Below are 14,756 nucleotides of genomic sequence, written 5' to 3' on the forward strand. Positions count from 1 at the left end.
GTCCGAGCCGGCGAATAATCCAGGGCCGGATGGCCGGGAGGAGGAGCTCAGAGGAACGAAAAGTCCCTCCGGCAAGCTCGACTCAACTCCAGAAAGTGAACTGCGCAGGTCCGGGAGAGTCAGGAGACGCCCCACGTACCTGCAGGACTACGTAGAGAAGTAATATGCAAATATTGGCAAAGTGCCTTCTGGGAGGGAAGGAGTGTAATGTATTACTGTAAGTTTTGGCGGGAGTTTTAGGCGGGAAATATCTCGTTTCTGATTGGATGCAGCCTCAGGCTGAAGTGTATATAAGGAGAGGTTTTTCTCCAGAGTTTTGCTGGGTCACACTATATTAAAGAGCTGTTGTCACTAACCTGGTCTCCTGCCTCGTCAATACCCAAACATAACAACTACTATTTTATTTCTTGAAGAAATAAAGATGAAAGTAGCTCACAGTTTGGATTTGTAAACAATAAGACCCTGTGTTTTGTATGGAACTACATAAATTCTAAAGCGGTTATCTTAAATGAATACAATAATGTTTTCCTGGTCACAGTTTCAACAGCTTCGTGAACAGATGGAAGCAGAGATCAGTCGCCTGAAGCAGGAGAATGGTATTTTGAGAGATGCTGTCAGTACTTCCACAAACCAAATGGAAAGCAAGTACGCCATTGTAGTCATTTCGTTAAAACATTTTATCTTGTGGCCTTGAACTTCAAACGTCGTTGTTGTTGTTATTTTATAATCATGATGTATTATTGTGGACAATCATAATGAGATTTTGAAGGTTAGGTAAACCACTTGTGCACTGTTGCCAAAAAATTACCCGGAGCTAAGCAGGAAGGAGACTCTTTATCTTTTTTATCTTAGTTGCATGGTTCTGTTAGATCCATTGTAGTGCATTGAGGGATTCAGAAGGGCCGAGAAAAAGGTAGTGTTCATATAATTTTGTATCCTGTAAAATGAATATTTTTCTATTTCTATAACAGAAAGTAAATTCTAGGGTAGTGATAGCTAACCTTTTTGCCGTTGCATGCCAAAAGCATGGGGAGCGTGGGGGGTCGCAGGCGCGCGTGCCCACATCCATAATTCAGTGTGCCCAGCCCTCCCGCACATGTGCACGTGACCACCCCCGCACGCAACCCTCCCCCCGCTTTTGGCACACAATGGTCCGGTGGGCCCGGTAGGCCCCTTTTTTGCCCTCCTCAGGCTCCTAGAAAGTCTCTGGAGCCTGGAGAGGGAGAAAACGACCTTCCCCCCCACCCCCGGAGGTCCTCCAGAGGCCGGAAATGGCCCGTTTCCTGACTTCCGGTGGGACCAAAAGGCCCAAAAATCAGCTGGCGCGTGCTGGAGCTGACCTAAGGCAACACTCGTGTGCCCGCTGATATGGCTCCGTGTGCTATCTGTGGCATGCATGCCATAGGTTCCCCATCATGGTTCTAGGGTTTTTTAAAATTGCTTTTTATTTGCTTTTAAAAATCAGCATTATCAATCTGTGTATACTTCATATTACTTTCAAAATGTAGGGGAGATTAGTCTGATAAGAGGCTTGCTGATAATAAAAAGAGAGCTCAGCATTAATTGTCATTAATTTTAGTTTTTCAGCTGTAGGAGATAGCATGGGAATTTATCCCAATCTGTTCTGCCATTTAGTGTCAAACTAAGTTTAGAAGAATTTCTGCCTCTGAGCAGCACAAGGGAGAATGCTTAATAAATTCATAATCTATCTCATGTTTTGCTCAACTCTTCTCATTATTTTTACCATAATTATTTTCCCTGTCTCCCTGTAAAATTCAAGCATTGGATTTTCAAGGCAGTACTTATATTTGACTAAGTAGAACCAATATACCTAGTTATAGTTAACTATACAGTTATTGCTGTGCCTGAATGATTTCTCCTGCTATTTTGCATTGAAATTATTTGCGTAGGGTCTTCTTTGTTCAAAGTGTATATTAATCATCTTGGTGAATTTTGGGTGATGATTTGGAGATTTTCTTTACAGTAGACGTTTGGAGGCAGAGGTAAATTTTCATTTGTTGCTTTAGCATTTCAGAATCTGTACATGTGAGCGGAACAAAATTTAATCAAGAATTGCTTCCCTTGATTCTTTGCTCTTTAACTTGGAAACTGAATTTCGTTTTTGATAGAACATATATTTGGACCAGTTAAGGAACTGGCCTGTCCCAGTAACATAGTCATATTTTTAATAGTTGCCATATATGTTTAAAATATTACCATACCTTCACTCATGTTGACTTGATCTTGTGTCCAAATGTTCTTCATTCACATTGCCAACATGGTGAAAACAACCAATTGTTTTTGCATCTAGGCAGTCTTCAGAGCTGAGCAAATTGCGTCAAGATTGCACTAGACTAGTGAACGAGCTGACAGAAAAGAATAACAAACTGCAGCAAGAGGAGCTCCTAAAGAAAAATGCAGAACAAGCCATCAATCAGTTAAAGGTGAGTATCAACTTGTCTCATAGTTATGGCAAATTCTGTACTCGCAAACGTGCAAATCAAATGGTTCAGAGCCGCCAAGAGGAAATGTGACTTTGCAGTTTCTCCCGTGTGAGGGTTGCCAATAGAAGTGTGCAGCATTTGGATCCAAAGTGAGAAAGTACTTTGGAATCATCCATCCTTTCCCGAAGCACCTTAATGAAATTTTGTCTTTTCTTGGTTGTATGAAATCCAAAGAAAGTATGACTTCTCTATAATATGACTGACAGGTATGGTAAGCATGCTCATGCCAGATCAAACGATTTTCCTCCAGAAGTTGTGGGTGTTCCTACACTGGAGTTTTTTAAGAAGAGATTGGACAACTATTTTTCTGAAATTGTATAGGGTTTCCGGCTTGAGCAGGAAGTTGGACTAGGAAACCTCCAGGATCCCTTCCAACTCTGTTATTTTGTTATATGTATAGTAAGAAGACAAAATTACAAAATTGTGACAAAATGGCCCAAAATTACTAACAGCTTCAGGAAGAGGAGTTGCATCTGAAGTGCCTCCTTTACCAGTTGGTTTGTGTGATTTTACACCAATAAAATAATTATGGTTGTTTTTTCTTACTTCCTCTTTCAAATGCCCATTATATCTCTGAAAAGTCCTCCTGAATGTTAGAGAAACCTTGGCATGACTTTTTCAGAGAGGTGAAAGTGGCAGTTCTATTATAGTATTGATTTGCCATGCTTACAAACTGTATTTTCTGCCTGTTTTTCATCAGTGCAATGCTGTATTTCATGATCATGCAAAAATTCTGCAAAGGGCAGTTTGACCCCCCGCAAAGGAGATGCATAGGCAAGCAATATGTTACTAGTTCAAACAGAATACACAATCATTGTGAACTCTTCTTTTAATGAATTACCAGCTACAGAAACATTATGACCTGTCTATAAATCAATGCCAAGTTATAAATTCCCCTTTTATTGCCAGTGTATATGTTGTAGCATTCTATAAAAATGCCTCATAATTTCATTCGATTGGGTATAGAGATGGCACCCAACCATAATTTTATTAAAACACGTTATGTAAGTAACTTGTGTTTTCTAATTGGTACTTGTCAGATTAGAAGTACTACTTTATATGTTATTTAAAAAATTGTATTACATCTCTTCTATACTGGTTCTTAAATCAGTTCATAATACATGTATAAAAACATTGTAAAAATAGCACAGTAAAGTTGCTTTTAAGGAGCAGCTACAAGATAATTTAAAGATTGTGTTTTAATGATCTATTTCTGATAGAATAAGACATTTATTCTTACAGCAACAAGATTCCCTGGAAGCAGGCAGCATGAATAAAAATCACCCTAACAGCCTGTATTATTAATGAGCTTGCATAGGTCCTCTTCTGAGATAATTTCATATTCATGTCCATATGCATACAGATAGGCAGACTGATGGTAAAGGAATTCTGGATGACTGACTGGTTACACTATAAAAATAGAATAGCTATCTCAGTAAATTACTTCAACTGATTTAGTGGTATGGGCTCTATAGCTTTGTTCTTATTTTATTGTGATGATAACAATGGATAAGTTCCTGTCCTGACTATAAGTAATAGTGCTTGATTTGTAGGTTTGTAAGACAATTCTTAATTTGCTCCTGCCATATTTTTTTAGACTCTGAATTTTGTGGAATTGCAAACATGGTGCTAATCTAGTTTACATTAAAATGTGTTTGTTATATAAGGATATGTCAGTTTCTCAATCTCAGCAATTTTAAGATGTCTGGATTTCAATACCCAGAATTCCCCAGCCAGCATATTAGCTAAAAAATTCTGGAAGAAACCTTAAAATTCTGAGGTTGAGAAACATTGGAATATATTCACACCTTTATTATTATAAGCATTATAATTATTCAATTTTTAGGCCACCTTTTTTTAGGCTCAGCCTTGAATTATTTATTCTACTCCACGTCACTTAGATATTTGACTAATCTGCTTTTTAATATGTTTGCATTAGTGCATGACTCAAAACTATTAAGAACAAGAAATATTTGACTTTTCTTTTATGATTTATGGGTGATGTAGTAATACAGGCAGTCATGTATATTTTTTTCCTTTCCTTTAAACATGAAGGCACAACAACAGGAAGCTGAACGAAGATGGGAGGAAATGCAAAGTTATCTCAGGAAACGGACAGCAGAACATGAGGCTGCCCAGCAAGGTGCATTCAGAGCGTCTTCCTTGCTGCTGAATATGATCCCTCCTTTTTTATCAGTGGGATAAAACTGGTTTCTTTAAAGTTCTTTTTGTGTTGTTGGGAGCATGGGATTTCCGATACAGTTCCTACATTGTTCAAAGCAAGGCATCTAATTTTTGCTGGTTTCCCTTCTACCTACTATAGCTTTCCTGTCTCTCCATTGAAGGGAAGGGCAAGGGGACTGCAAAATTCAGCTATCTTTGCATGCATAACTGCCTTCTGGCAGAATAGAACCACCACTGGCTACATCCCCTAATGCGAGCTTGGGGGTTAGTTTCCATATGATTTCTTTCCAGGCTAAGTAACATCTTCAGTGGAGTTTAGGGGTCCCCTAAACTCTGCTGAAGATGTTACCTAGCCTGGTAATGAAATGTTCAGAAACCAAACCACAGGCTTGGTGAATGAATCTTCACCTTCATCCTACACCTGAGCTACAGATATTCGTCACTATTACAATCCCCTAACGTGTAATAGCTTGTTCTTAGTAATCTGAGAGAGTGATGCACTTTCTGTCTCTATTCTCCAGAGAGATGATCTCATGCTGAGACTGTGCTGCTTATGTTCTGAGCCAGATCATTCCTACATCAGTCTCTCTTTTTCTGTATGTCTAAAATATTTATGCCCTACACTTTCATAAAATTCAGTATGACCACTCACACTCGTATAGTGCAGATATCTGACAATGGTAAGAAGCTCCCCAACAAATAATTAGTAGCAGTAATTTTTTGCTTCTTGTAATAGATGTGCAGAATAAACTTGTGACTAAAGATAATGAAATCCAGAGTCTGCACAGCAAGCTAACTGATACAATGGTCTCAAAACAACAGCTGGAACAAAGAATGATGCAATTAATGGAAGCAGAACAAAAGAGGGTCACAACTGAGGATTCTATGCAGAGACAGGTGCAGGTATGACATTCTGCTGGGATCATGTTTAGCTTTTAAAGTTTCGATTTTTTTTTACAACATCAGTGGTACGGGATCTGTTGCATATTAAGATTGTTAATTTGATAACAACCAATTTATCCCGAGTCAGAATGCTAATGTGAAAAATGAATTTAGTTCCCTGGGGTGTTCATTGGTGAGCTGTCACCTGGCTTTTGTTACATATAGTACAATCTGCATGGTTGGGCAAATCCTGTTTTACACTGACTTTGTGCTCCTATTGTGATTGCAGATATTTTGGAAATTGCATAGGGGATCTTAGAAAAGGATTCCAAAGGCACCGTAATGGAGTGTGTGGATGCTATTGAGGAAGGGGGGGGAAGCGATGCTGCCTAGGAAACAGTGACTTAACGGTCAAGGGAAGAAATTTAGGAAGGACCCACCCTAATGGATCAAGCAGTTAAGAGTGGAGGTAGTAATGTTATGCTTTCAAACTTACAAGATTCTGCTAAGGTAGCCTTACAATAAAGTTGAATTAGTTCATGTAATCCTGTTTTCTGTCTGTTTTGCCTGGGAGGGCTAACAGACAGTATTGAATAACCCTGATGTGAATGAGTTTCTTTGAGTGAATTAAGACTTTCCATGATATAATCAGGTTTGTTGATGTTTCTGTAATTTCTATATGATTCAGCATGGGGCAACTTTATGATTTTTCCAGAGTGAATAATTTTAGTAGGACAGTTGTGTAAAAAGTGTAATTGTATTTATGCACATTGCTAGTTTAGAATAGAGTATTTCACTGTTTGTATTTTCTTTTTTGTAAAGGAGCTGATGGAACAGAATGAGGGTTTGAAAACTCAGCTTCAGAAGTTCCATTCACAGATGGCAGTCCAGGTATATGTGACAAGCCCTACTGTTAGATGTATTGGGATCAGACTAGAACAGGTGGCCACAATTACCTAGGAGCCAGTCTCTTCCGTCTTCTCCCTGCTGCTCTTTCCTTGTGCTTCAGGTGTGCAGCTTGCTAGAGCAGCTTACTGCTCTGCCTGCATCTTTCCATGAGAATTTTGTGAATCTTATATTATAACAGGGCCATACTGTGCTCTGGCACAGAAAGCTGCAGTAGCTATCTTCTACCTCATTTTCAGAATTCTTTCAGAGTGGATAACTATTACCGGAAGTATGTAGCTTGATAGCTGGAGGATAGAGGCAAAGCCATTGCTACTAGAGAAAGAGAGTGCAGATTAATTTGATGGAAGCGATGGGTCACTCTTCTCAAATCACATGTTACATCCCTGCTGATAATTTTACATTGGTATGATTTATTGATTTATTTAGGTATTTATTAGATTTCTAATATCCTTTTCTCCAGGATCTTGAACCTGGCTCTCCTTGACCCTAGTGCAACATCTTAAACACTAATAAAACAAAATCTTTAATACTGAGAAAGAATTAGCCTTCTTCTAATTTAGTAGTGCTTTAAACCTTTTATTCTTTCATAGATCCATTCTGAATGTAATTTCCCATTGTTTCTTTTCACTTTCAGAATTCAGCTTCAGCCCTTGCTGAAGAATTGCACAAAGTGTAAGTATTTTCCACATGTACAGCCAGGCCTTCTGTTGCTTCTGCTAATTACTAACTTGTACATGTAAGGAGTATGAGGGCATATGAAAGAGATTTTGTTGAAGGAAATACAGTAATTGTCAATATTTTTACCTTCTATTGTAACAAATTCTTCTTAGAAGTTACAGGCATCTTCCTAAGGATTTCCTTTTAGCTTGAACATTTTCAGGTCATTGTATTTTATGTTGTTTTAGGAGAAAAATTACCTTTGTTGCCTTCTTGTTTTTCATACATTACAGTGAAATAGCATTGTGTATGAATCAGTGTGTAGCTGTGGGGCTTTGTGTATGAGATACAGGAAGAGAAGCTGCTACATTTTTAAAAATAAACATTTCTAATAGCTTTAGTTTCTGTGACTATTTTTGTACTCCTGCACCCTAATGCAACAGGTGATGACTTTTCGGTTCTGTAATGAGATTTGCAATTAATTCTGAAACTTTCTGTATGGAGGGAAATTTTACAAACTGTCCTGGAAACTGTTTTGAAAAGCAGTACGTAAGCTGTTTTCTTTCATTCCCAATCACAGTTTTTCAACAGTTTCTCCTCACCATCTCCCTATCAATTCTCTTCCTTGTTGTTGTTTTTTTTTTTGGGGGGGGGAACAGGGGGAATGTAATGCTACTATCTGCCTTAGTATAATAGTTAACATTACATTGATAAGGCTGTGGTTAGGCAGTGTAGTGGCCTTGATTTAGCATTGCTAGGGTCAGACAGGTTTAAAGAAAGTTTAAGTCATATAGGACTAAATGCTGCAACCTGGCTTGATCTTTGACCTCTATATCAGAACACAAAGGCCAAAGGTTAAAAGCAGAGAAGAATAAAACTAATGTCCTGAATTCTGTAATATGTATTGAACTTCAGGCTCTCTGTTGACACAGTTTCTCAATCCAGTTTCTCAAACCAGGGCCATGGTGGCTCAGGCTGTAAGAAGCCTGTTATTAAAACCAGCTGCCTGCAATTACTGCAGATTCTAGTCCCACCAGGTCCAAGGTTGACTCAGCCTTCCATCCTTTATAAGGTAGGTAAAATGAGGACCCAGATTGTTGGGGGGGCAATAAGTTGACTTTGTAAATATACAAATAGAATGAGACTATTGCCTTACACACTGTAAGCCGCCCTGAGTCTTCGGAGAAGGGCGATATAAATGTAAACAAAAAAAAAATCCTCAACTCAACATAAGGAAATAAAACATGTATTGCTTGGAAACTGTATGAAATTCTCAATGGAGTAGTTACTGTCTTGAACCCAATAGTGAAAGTATTCCTTTCCTTCTTCCATCTTAAATAGTATGTTATTGCTAGGTTGCTATAAAGAAACAATCTCCAAACTTTCCAGCTTGATGGACTGGTAGGGGGGAGGGGATGGTTCTGTGTGAGTGAGTGAGTGGCAGCCATGTGTAAGTGGGCACAACTCCATTTATGCAAGCAGAGCTGTGCACATGTGCACACTCACCTGCCACTTGCGCAGCCTGGTTCTGAGTAGGCCATGGGCTGGGGATTTGGGGACCCCTGCTCTAAAGCCTCTTTAAATGGCTATATCTTGAAATTAAGTGCTGATGTTACTTTATGGAAAATGTATTGTTATATATATTGTTGCTAGTTACTGTATTACCTTTTCCTGTTCAACCCAAGTTGATCTGCAGAATTATGAATAAAATATACTAGAAACCTTAAAAACTGCATTTCATCAAGAGAGCACAGTGTCTGCTTACTGGTATATTCTAAAAGCACTAATAGAATAATCCACTGCAACAACTTTAAAGAATATTGTGCCTACCTTTTAAGAAGGCCACTATAGATCACTATTGATTTTTTTATGCTTGCAGAATTGCAGAAAAAGACCAGCAAATAAATCAGTCTGAGGAGTCCTTAGCCAATGAACGACTCAAACTAACTGGCAAGGAAGAAGATCTAATGGTACAGTGAAACATTTTTTGTGAAAAGGTGGAGTGAGTTATCTTTCAGTTGTGGAAATAAATAATAGTAGCAGTCAAGTTGTATTAGTTAGGTGGTTATATCTGCTGCTGTTGATGTAGTTCATATTTCATGTAAACAAAAAGTGGACTAATCATTTCCTCTTTCTTGTCTAATTTCAATGATAGCAGTTACCTTGATTTTGTCTTCTTTCTCTTCCTATACTTGTATTTATCAGCGGGGCATTGCTCATCAATTCATAATAACCACTATCTCTACTTGGTCTAGTTCAGTTCTGTGACTTCAGGACTCTCTATTTTCTTGCCTTCGAGAGAAGGGAAGGGATATGCCTGTGCAAGCATGAAGGCACCTATAATGAAAGCAGTAAAAACGTCAGCAGTTTAAGAGATGCAGTAGATCTTAGAAAGTGCACAGTCAGCTTCCGATCAATTCCCAATTATTGCAAATTACTCTAGGAAGAGTTTCTCTTCCTAACTCTCAAAAAGCTAGATTATGTTGCATGGATGGGAAGGAAAATGCTTAACATTTAGATTTAAGAGAATTTTTATCTAGAGGATGGTAATTATTAAATTGTTCCTTTATATGAATTATTCCTTTATATGAGTACAAATTGGCAAGTTAGACTCTGAAACAAGATTACATGAACAGACAGTGAGAATTGATACCAGCATAATCCATAAGCCACTTTTCTTCAGAAATCTTTTGAGCCTGCAACAAGCCAGTTTAAACCTCACGAACATTTTTCTTTTCATCCTATCATGCTATAAATGCCTCACTCTTGGATGCTATCCAAGTTCAGAGAAGAAATACCATTCTTTGTTCTCCAAAATGCAAAACAGTTCTCTGCTAATTCAGTAGCGCAAACAGATCCATCAAAATTCAAATGTGTTGCCTGAAAGTCTAGTTTTGTAGCTGCGGAGTCTCTGAGGTGTCTGTTATTTCAAGGCAACTGTAGCCTGAGGTGACTGTCCATTCTTCCATTTCATTCTTCTGCATTTGTAAATCTGACCTCAGAATGGGTAAAGTCAATTTTACAGTTGGTTGTGCAAACTGCCCTGGTGGCCTCTTCTGCTGATTTCTATCTTTGTTAGCCATTTTGAAATTGTACAGGAAAGTTTTTTAACATTAATCCAGTTTGTCAAATAGTACAGAAGAACTAAGAAGAACTAGAATAGAAGAACTAAGTACGCTCATTCTCCCCTCTGCAGGTTGTCCAGAATATCAACATGTCTCTGAAAGCAGAAGTGCAAAAGTTGCAGGCACTCACAAATAACCAGGTAAGTAGTCTTTTTCTGGGCAGTCAGGGTGATGACTAATCCATTAATAATGCTAAATATTGTTTATTCAGTAGCAGAAGGATTTTGGAAAAATCACCATCCTATTGGCTTAATGAAATAAATTAGGCTTATTCTGGAAGCTGCACAATTAGACCACTAATATTAAAGTACTGGCATATGCTCATAAACAAGAAGCAATTTCCAAAATTAGAATTAAGGTTACTGAACTTAGTGTCCTTTTAAAGGTACTGGCACTCAGACTCACTGTGTAGACTGTAACCCTTGTGAGAAGCAGCTGTCTGGAATACATAAGGGCAGTCTGTCATCTTTTCCTTACTGAGTCTACTCACTGGTTCTTCAGTCTTTTTCACAGTTGTCTCCACTCTCCACAGAGACATATTTAACTCACTATGCCTTCACTAGAAGTTCCACTTCTGTGGGTTTTCTGATAAATTAAAAAGGAAAAAAGATAATCTGCTTCAATACCACTGATCCATATGGATAGGGAAATCAGTGCCTTCTTTGGTGTCCCATTTGGAGAGATAGTCTTATCTCAAAGGAAATAAATGGAATCAAACAATTTTAAAAAGGAAAAGGGAGAATGAAAAAAAATCCCTTTTAACTTTTAAGTGTTATCATGAGAAAACATTCAGCAATGGAGGACATAAGAATACAGAGTAGTTGAAATCATAACATCTTAAAAGAAATTGTAACAGAAGAAAAAGTTAAGTATAAGGTTCCCTGCAGACAATATAATATCGCTCTGTTCCTACTCAGAGGAACTTCTGGCTTGAAAACATACACTACACAGTATTGCATACAAACATGAGCCTACCACAAAATAAAGAATACTGCATAACATTGTTTTCTGCCTAGGCTTGTTTACTTATTTGGTAGACAAAAATGGATTCCAGAAGCAATATCCTTCTGTTGCTTCTCTGAATTTTTCCCTAGTCTCTTTTTGCTTAGATTGCAGGTAGTCCTCGACTTACAACAGTTGTTCAAAGTTACAACAGCCCTGAAAAAAGTGACTTATGACCATTTTGCACACTTACAACCTTTGTAGCATCCCCATGATCATGTGATCAAAATTCAGATGCTTGGCAACTGGTTCATACTTATGACCGTTGCTGTGTCCCAAGGTTATGTGATCACCTTCTGCACCCTTTTAACAAGCAAAGTCAATGGGGAAGCCAGGTTCACTTAACAACCGTGTTACTAACTTAACAACTGCAGTGATTCTGTAGCAAGTGGACTGTAGCAAGAAAAGTCGTAAAATAGGGCAAAACTCACTTAACAACTATTTCGCTTAGCAAGAGAAATGTTGGGCTCAATTGTCGTAAATTGAGGGCTATCTGTACAAATGTATCTTTTTTATATATATTTTTTATTTAAGGTTTTTTAATCCCATCTTTTTATTTTTATAAATAACTCCGAGTGGTGACCATATACAATATTCTTTCCTCCTCCTATTTTAGCCCTTCTATTTTACTCCCTTTAACAAATGTCTCACTTAACAACAGAAATTTTGGGCTCAGTTGTGGTCATAAGCCGAGGACTACCTGTACTTTTCTTGTACCAATCTCGGTATACAACTTCCCCCTCTAATTTGAAACAACAAAAACTTTATATGTGAGCTAGCGCATCTAGATCAGAGTTCCCCAACAGTTCTGGGTTGGTGGCCCAGAGCGGAGAGAGTGGGAAAAGAGAGAATGACTTTGTGGGTGGGGCCGTGAGTGCCCACGACAATGCTCATGCGAATAGGTACACAAGTGCCTACTACGAGGTGAGAATGAGTGGATCTGCATGCAACAAGGCTCGTGTGAGTTGGGGACCCCTGAAGTAGATGCACTTGTCCCCTCATTAAGTTCAAGAATCCACATCTTGAGATGCGTGAACATACCTGACTTGCCAATCTCATTCCTACCGATATACAAACGTTTAAATCTATTCATGTACCGTTGTAAATAAAATTTACAAATGGCCATTTTTCCTAGAGTGTTTCCACTTGTTAAGATATTACCTTAAAGATAGTAAGTTTTTTCTTAGATCAGGATGCTTTGAAAACATCATAGCCTTTCAAACAACATGTCCTTTCTCAAGCCAAGCGAAGGATATGTGTGGTCCCTTTTCTTGTCATAGAACAAAAAGCAGAGCCAGAAACTAAATGTGACCTTTTAAAAAAATTGAATGTGAGTATAATTGCTGAATTTTACTGTGATGTGACATGAAAAATTGTACTAATCTTTTTTTACGTCTAGGTGGTTGCCATTCGTGAGCTGGAGCGGATACAGAAAAGGTAAAACCAGTGAAGGTTGCTTCTTGAGAAACCAATGCTGTGATTATTATGCATTAGTTCGGAACTGGGAGGGTCTCATACAAGGTCTTGTGAGCAAGGGGGAAACTAATTTTAATCTTTTTCTCCCCTTCAGTGTACAGGTCAAAGATGACAAAATCAGAACACTGGAAGATCAGCTGCAAGGACATTATTCCAAAGCTTCAGATGCAAAGGAGGAACTTCAGGTATGGCATTTTACAAAGCTGTTTACAGTGAAATAAAAGACAGTAACCTCTTGACAGTATAAATAGGAATGAAACAGGAAAGCCAAAATTAAATTATTTATGCATTGATGGGCTCTAAAGCTCTAAATTGTGGAGAATATTACATATTCCATCAAAATACCTAAGGAGTCCATTCTGAAATGTGGTCTCAGTCTGGATTATTGTCTATAACAGGGGTCTCCAACCTTGGCAACTTTAAGCCTGGAGGACTTCAACTCCCAGAATCTCCCAGCCAGCTTTGCTTTGCTGGGGGATTCTGGGAGTTGAAATCCACCGGGCTTAAAGTTGCCAAGGTTGGAGACCCCCAAAAGCTTATGATTGTGGCAATGTTACTAAATGCTGGCTTTTCTTCAGCATTAGTTTTCTTTATTTTTTTCCTGTTCCTGAACCAGGAGCAGGCAGTCTGATGCCTCTACTTTATGCTTCTTGGTTATAATATTTTAAATTATATATTTTATATGTTGTATTTTTATCTCTTGTGTTTTTATCAAAATGTGATGTGAATGTGTCACACAATAAATATTCTGTACTTCTCAGATTAACCAAATTTGGAGTTTATGGGAATTGAAATATCTAGAAACGTCCAGGATGGCTGTCCTTACACTTTGTAAAGCGGTTTGGATCTTATTTTGCCCCTTTCCTGTTTTCATTTAATTTCCCCCCACATTTTGGCAGTATTCCATCTTGTTGATTAACTTCTGCTAAATTGCAGTTACTATGTTCATTGTCTTTTAAAAACCCCACTTTGAAATTACTTGCCAAGGACCATTCCATCTGGAATTTTTGAAAATCCTAAAATCATCAGATTAAGGATAAATTAAACCATGTTTAGGGAATGAAATAGGAGGATATGCATATAAAGAGCTGTGTCTCTTCCCCCAAATTTACCTTTTCAAGACAGTAATAGAAGCGAGTTCCAGTAGGAATCATTTAACATTTCTTCATATTTTCATGCTATTCCTCTTAAAGAAAATGATAAGAACCAACCCCAAGTTTATAATTCCAGATTAACAGTATGATCTGACAATTACATTCTAGGATCTAAAGGATCAAAACAAAACTTTTCAGTTGGAAATTCAGAAACTGCAGGCTGTCCTCTCTGAGCAGGTATGGCACACTTTGCTGCAGATAATAATAATTTAGGATGTTCAGTCTCTGTTTAATGAAAATAAATAGGCTATGTTTACTAAAGTTTAATTTGATGTAGAACAACATTACATGATCTGGATATGGCAGTACAATACCAGGCTGAGCAGCAGCCTCATCCACTGTGTAAACCTATTGGTATTCCCTTTCTAATAAATTGTTTACACCAAGTTCTTGTCAATGAGGTCTGGGATAACTCGGCATGTCTATTTGCCGCAGCCAACTCACCATGGGACAATTCATTGCAGGATAATTCAGTGCTGTATTAATCATTTCATTCAGGTACTTTTATTATTGGTGGCCACATAACTCTTGTATTTCTGGATTGATCTTCTTTATTATTATTATTGACCAAGGTTCTGTCAAAATTAATTTAACTTCTGTATTTGTTAAACTGTGCCGTGGCAACTTATATTGTGGCGAGTTGGCCACCGCAAGTTGGCCATGGCGAGTTGTCCCTGTCTGTTGCCATTGACCGTATGTCCTTAGCAGACTTGCAACAGGTCTTCCAGATAGCTGTCTGCACCTACAGTACTCCCTCCCAAAACATATGGATACAAAAGCAGAAATGATGGTACAATTTGGAATCCTACGATGCCAATCCTCATTCATTCCTTTTCGTTTTTCTCCTTTTATTTTTCTCTCTT

General features: G+C 38.1%; 1 protein-coding gene across 8 annotated transcripts in view; it reads left to right on the plus strand.

The window, feature by feature from the left end:
- Positions 1 to 14,756, plus strand: part of KTN1 (kinectin 1) — a 101,806-nt gene that overhangs the window by 44,260 nt on the left and 42,790 nt on the right. For 7 of the 8 annotated variants that reach the window (XM_058162986.1, XM_058162981.1, XM_058162979.1 and 4 more), the window contains 11 exons: positions 539 to 645; positions 2,312 to 2,444; positions 4,560 to 4,647; positions 5,425 to 5,591; positions 6,393 to 6,461; positions 7,114 to 7,151; positions 9,016 to 9,106; positions 10,333 to 10,401; positions 12,663 to 12,700; positions 12,834 to 12,924; positions 14,002 to 14,070. In XM_058162986.1, coding sequence (XP_058018969.1) covers positions 539 to 645; positions 2,312 to 2,444; positions 4,560 to 4,647; positions 5,425 to 5,591; positions 6,393 to 6,461; positions 7,114 to 7,151; positions 9,016 to 9,106; positions 10,333 to 10,401; positions 12,663 to 12,700; positions 12,834 to 12,924; positions 14,002 to 14,070 — 960 coding nt within the window. The remainder of the gene's footprint in view (positions 1 to 538; positions 646 to 2,311; positions 2,445 to 4,559; positions 4,648 to 5,424; positions 5,592 to 6,392; positions 6,462 to 7,113; positions 7,152 to 9,015; positions 9,107 to 10,332; positions 10,402 to 12,662; positions 12,701 to 12,833; positions 12,925 to 14,001; positions 14,071 to 14,756) is intronic. The other variant, XM_058162985.1, reaches the window with a different exon arrangement.

Source organism: Ahaetulla prasina, chromosome 1 (assembly GCF_028640845.1).
Source record: "Ahaetulla prasina isolate Xishuangbanna chromosome 1, ASM2864084v1, whole genome shotgun sequence".
Classification (NCBI taxonomy): domain Eukaryota; kingdom Metazoa; phylum Chordata; class Lepidosauria; order Squamata; family Colubridae; genus Ahaetulla; species Ahaetulla prasina.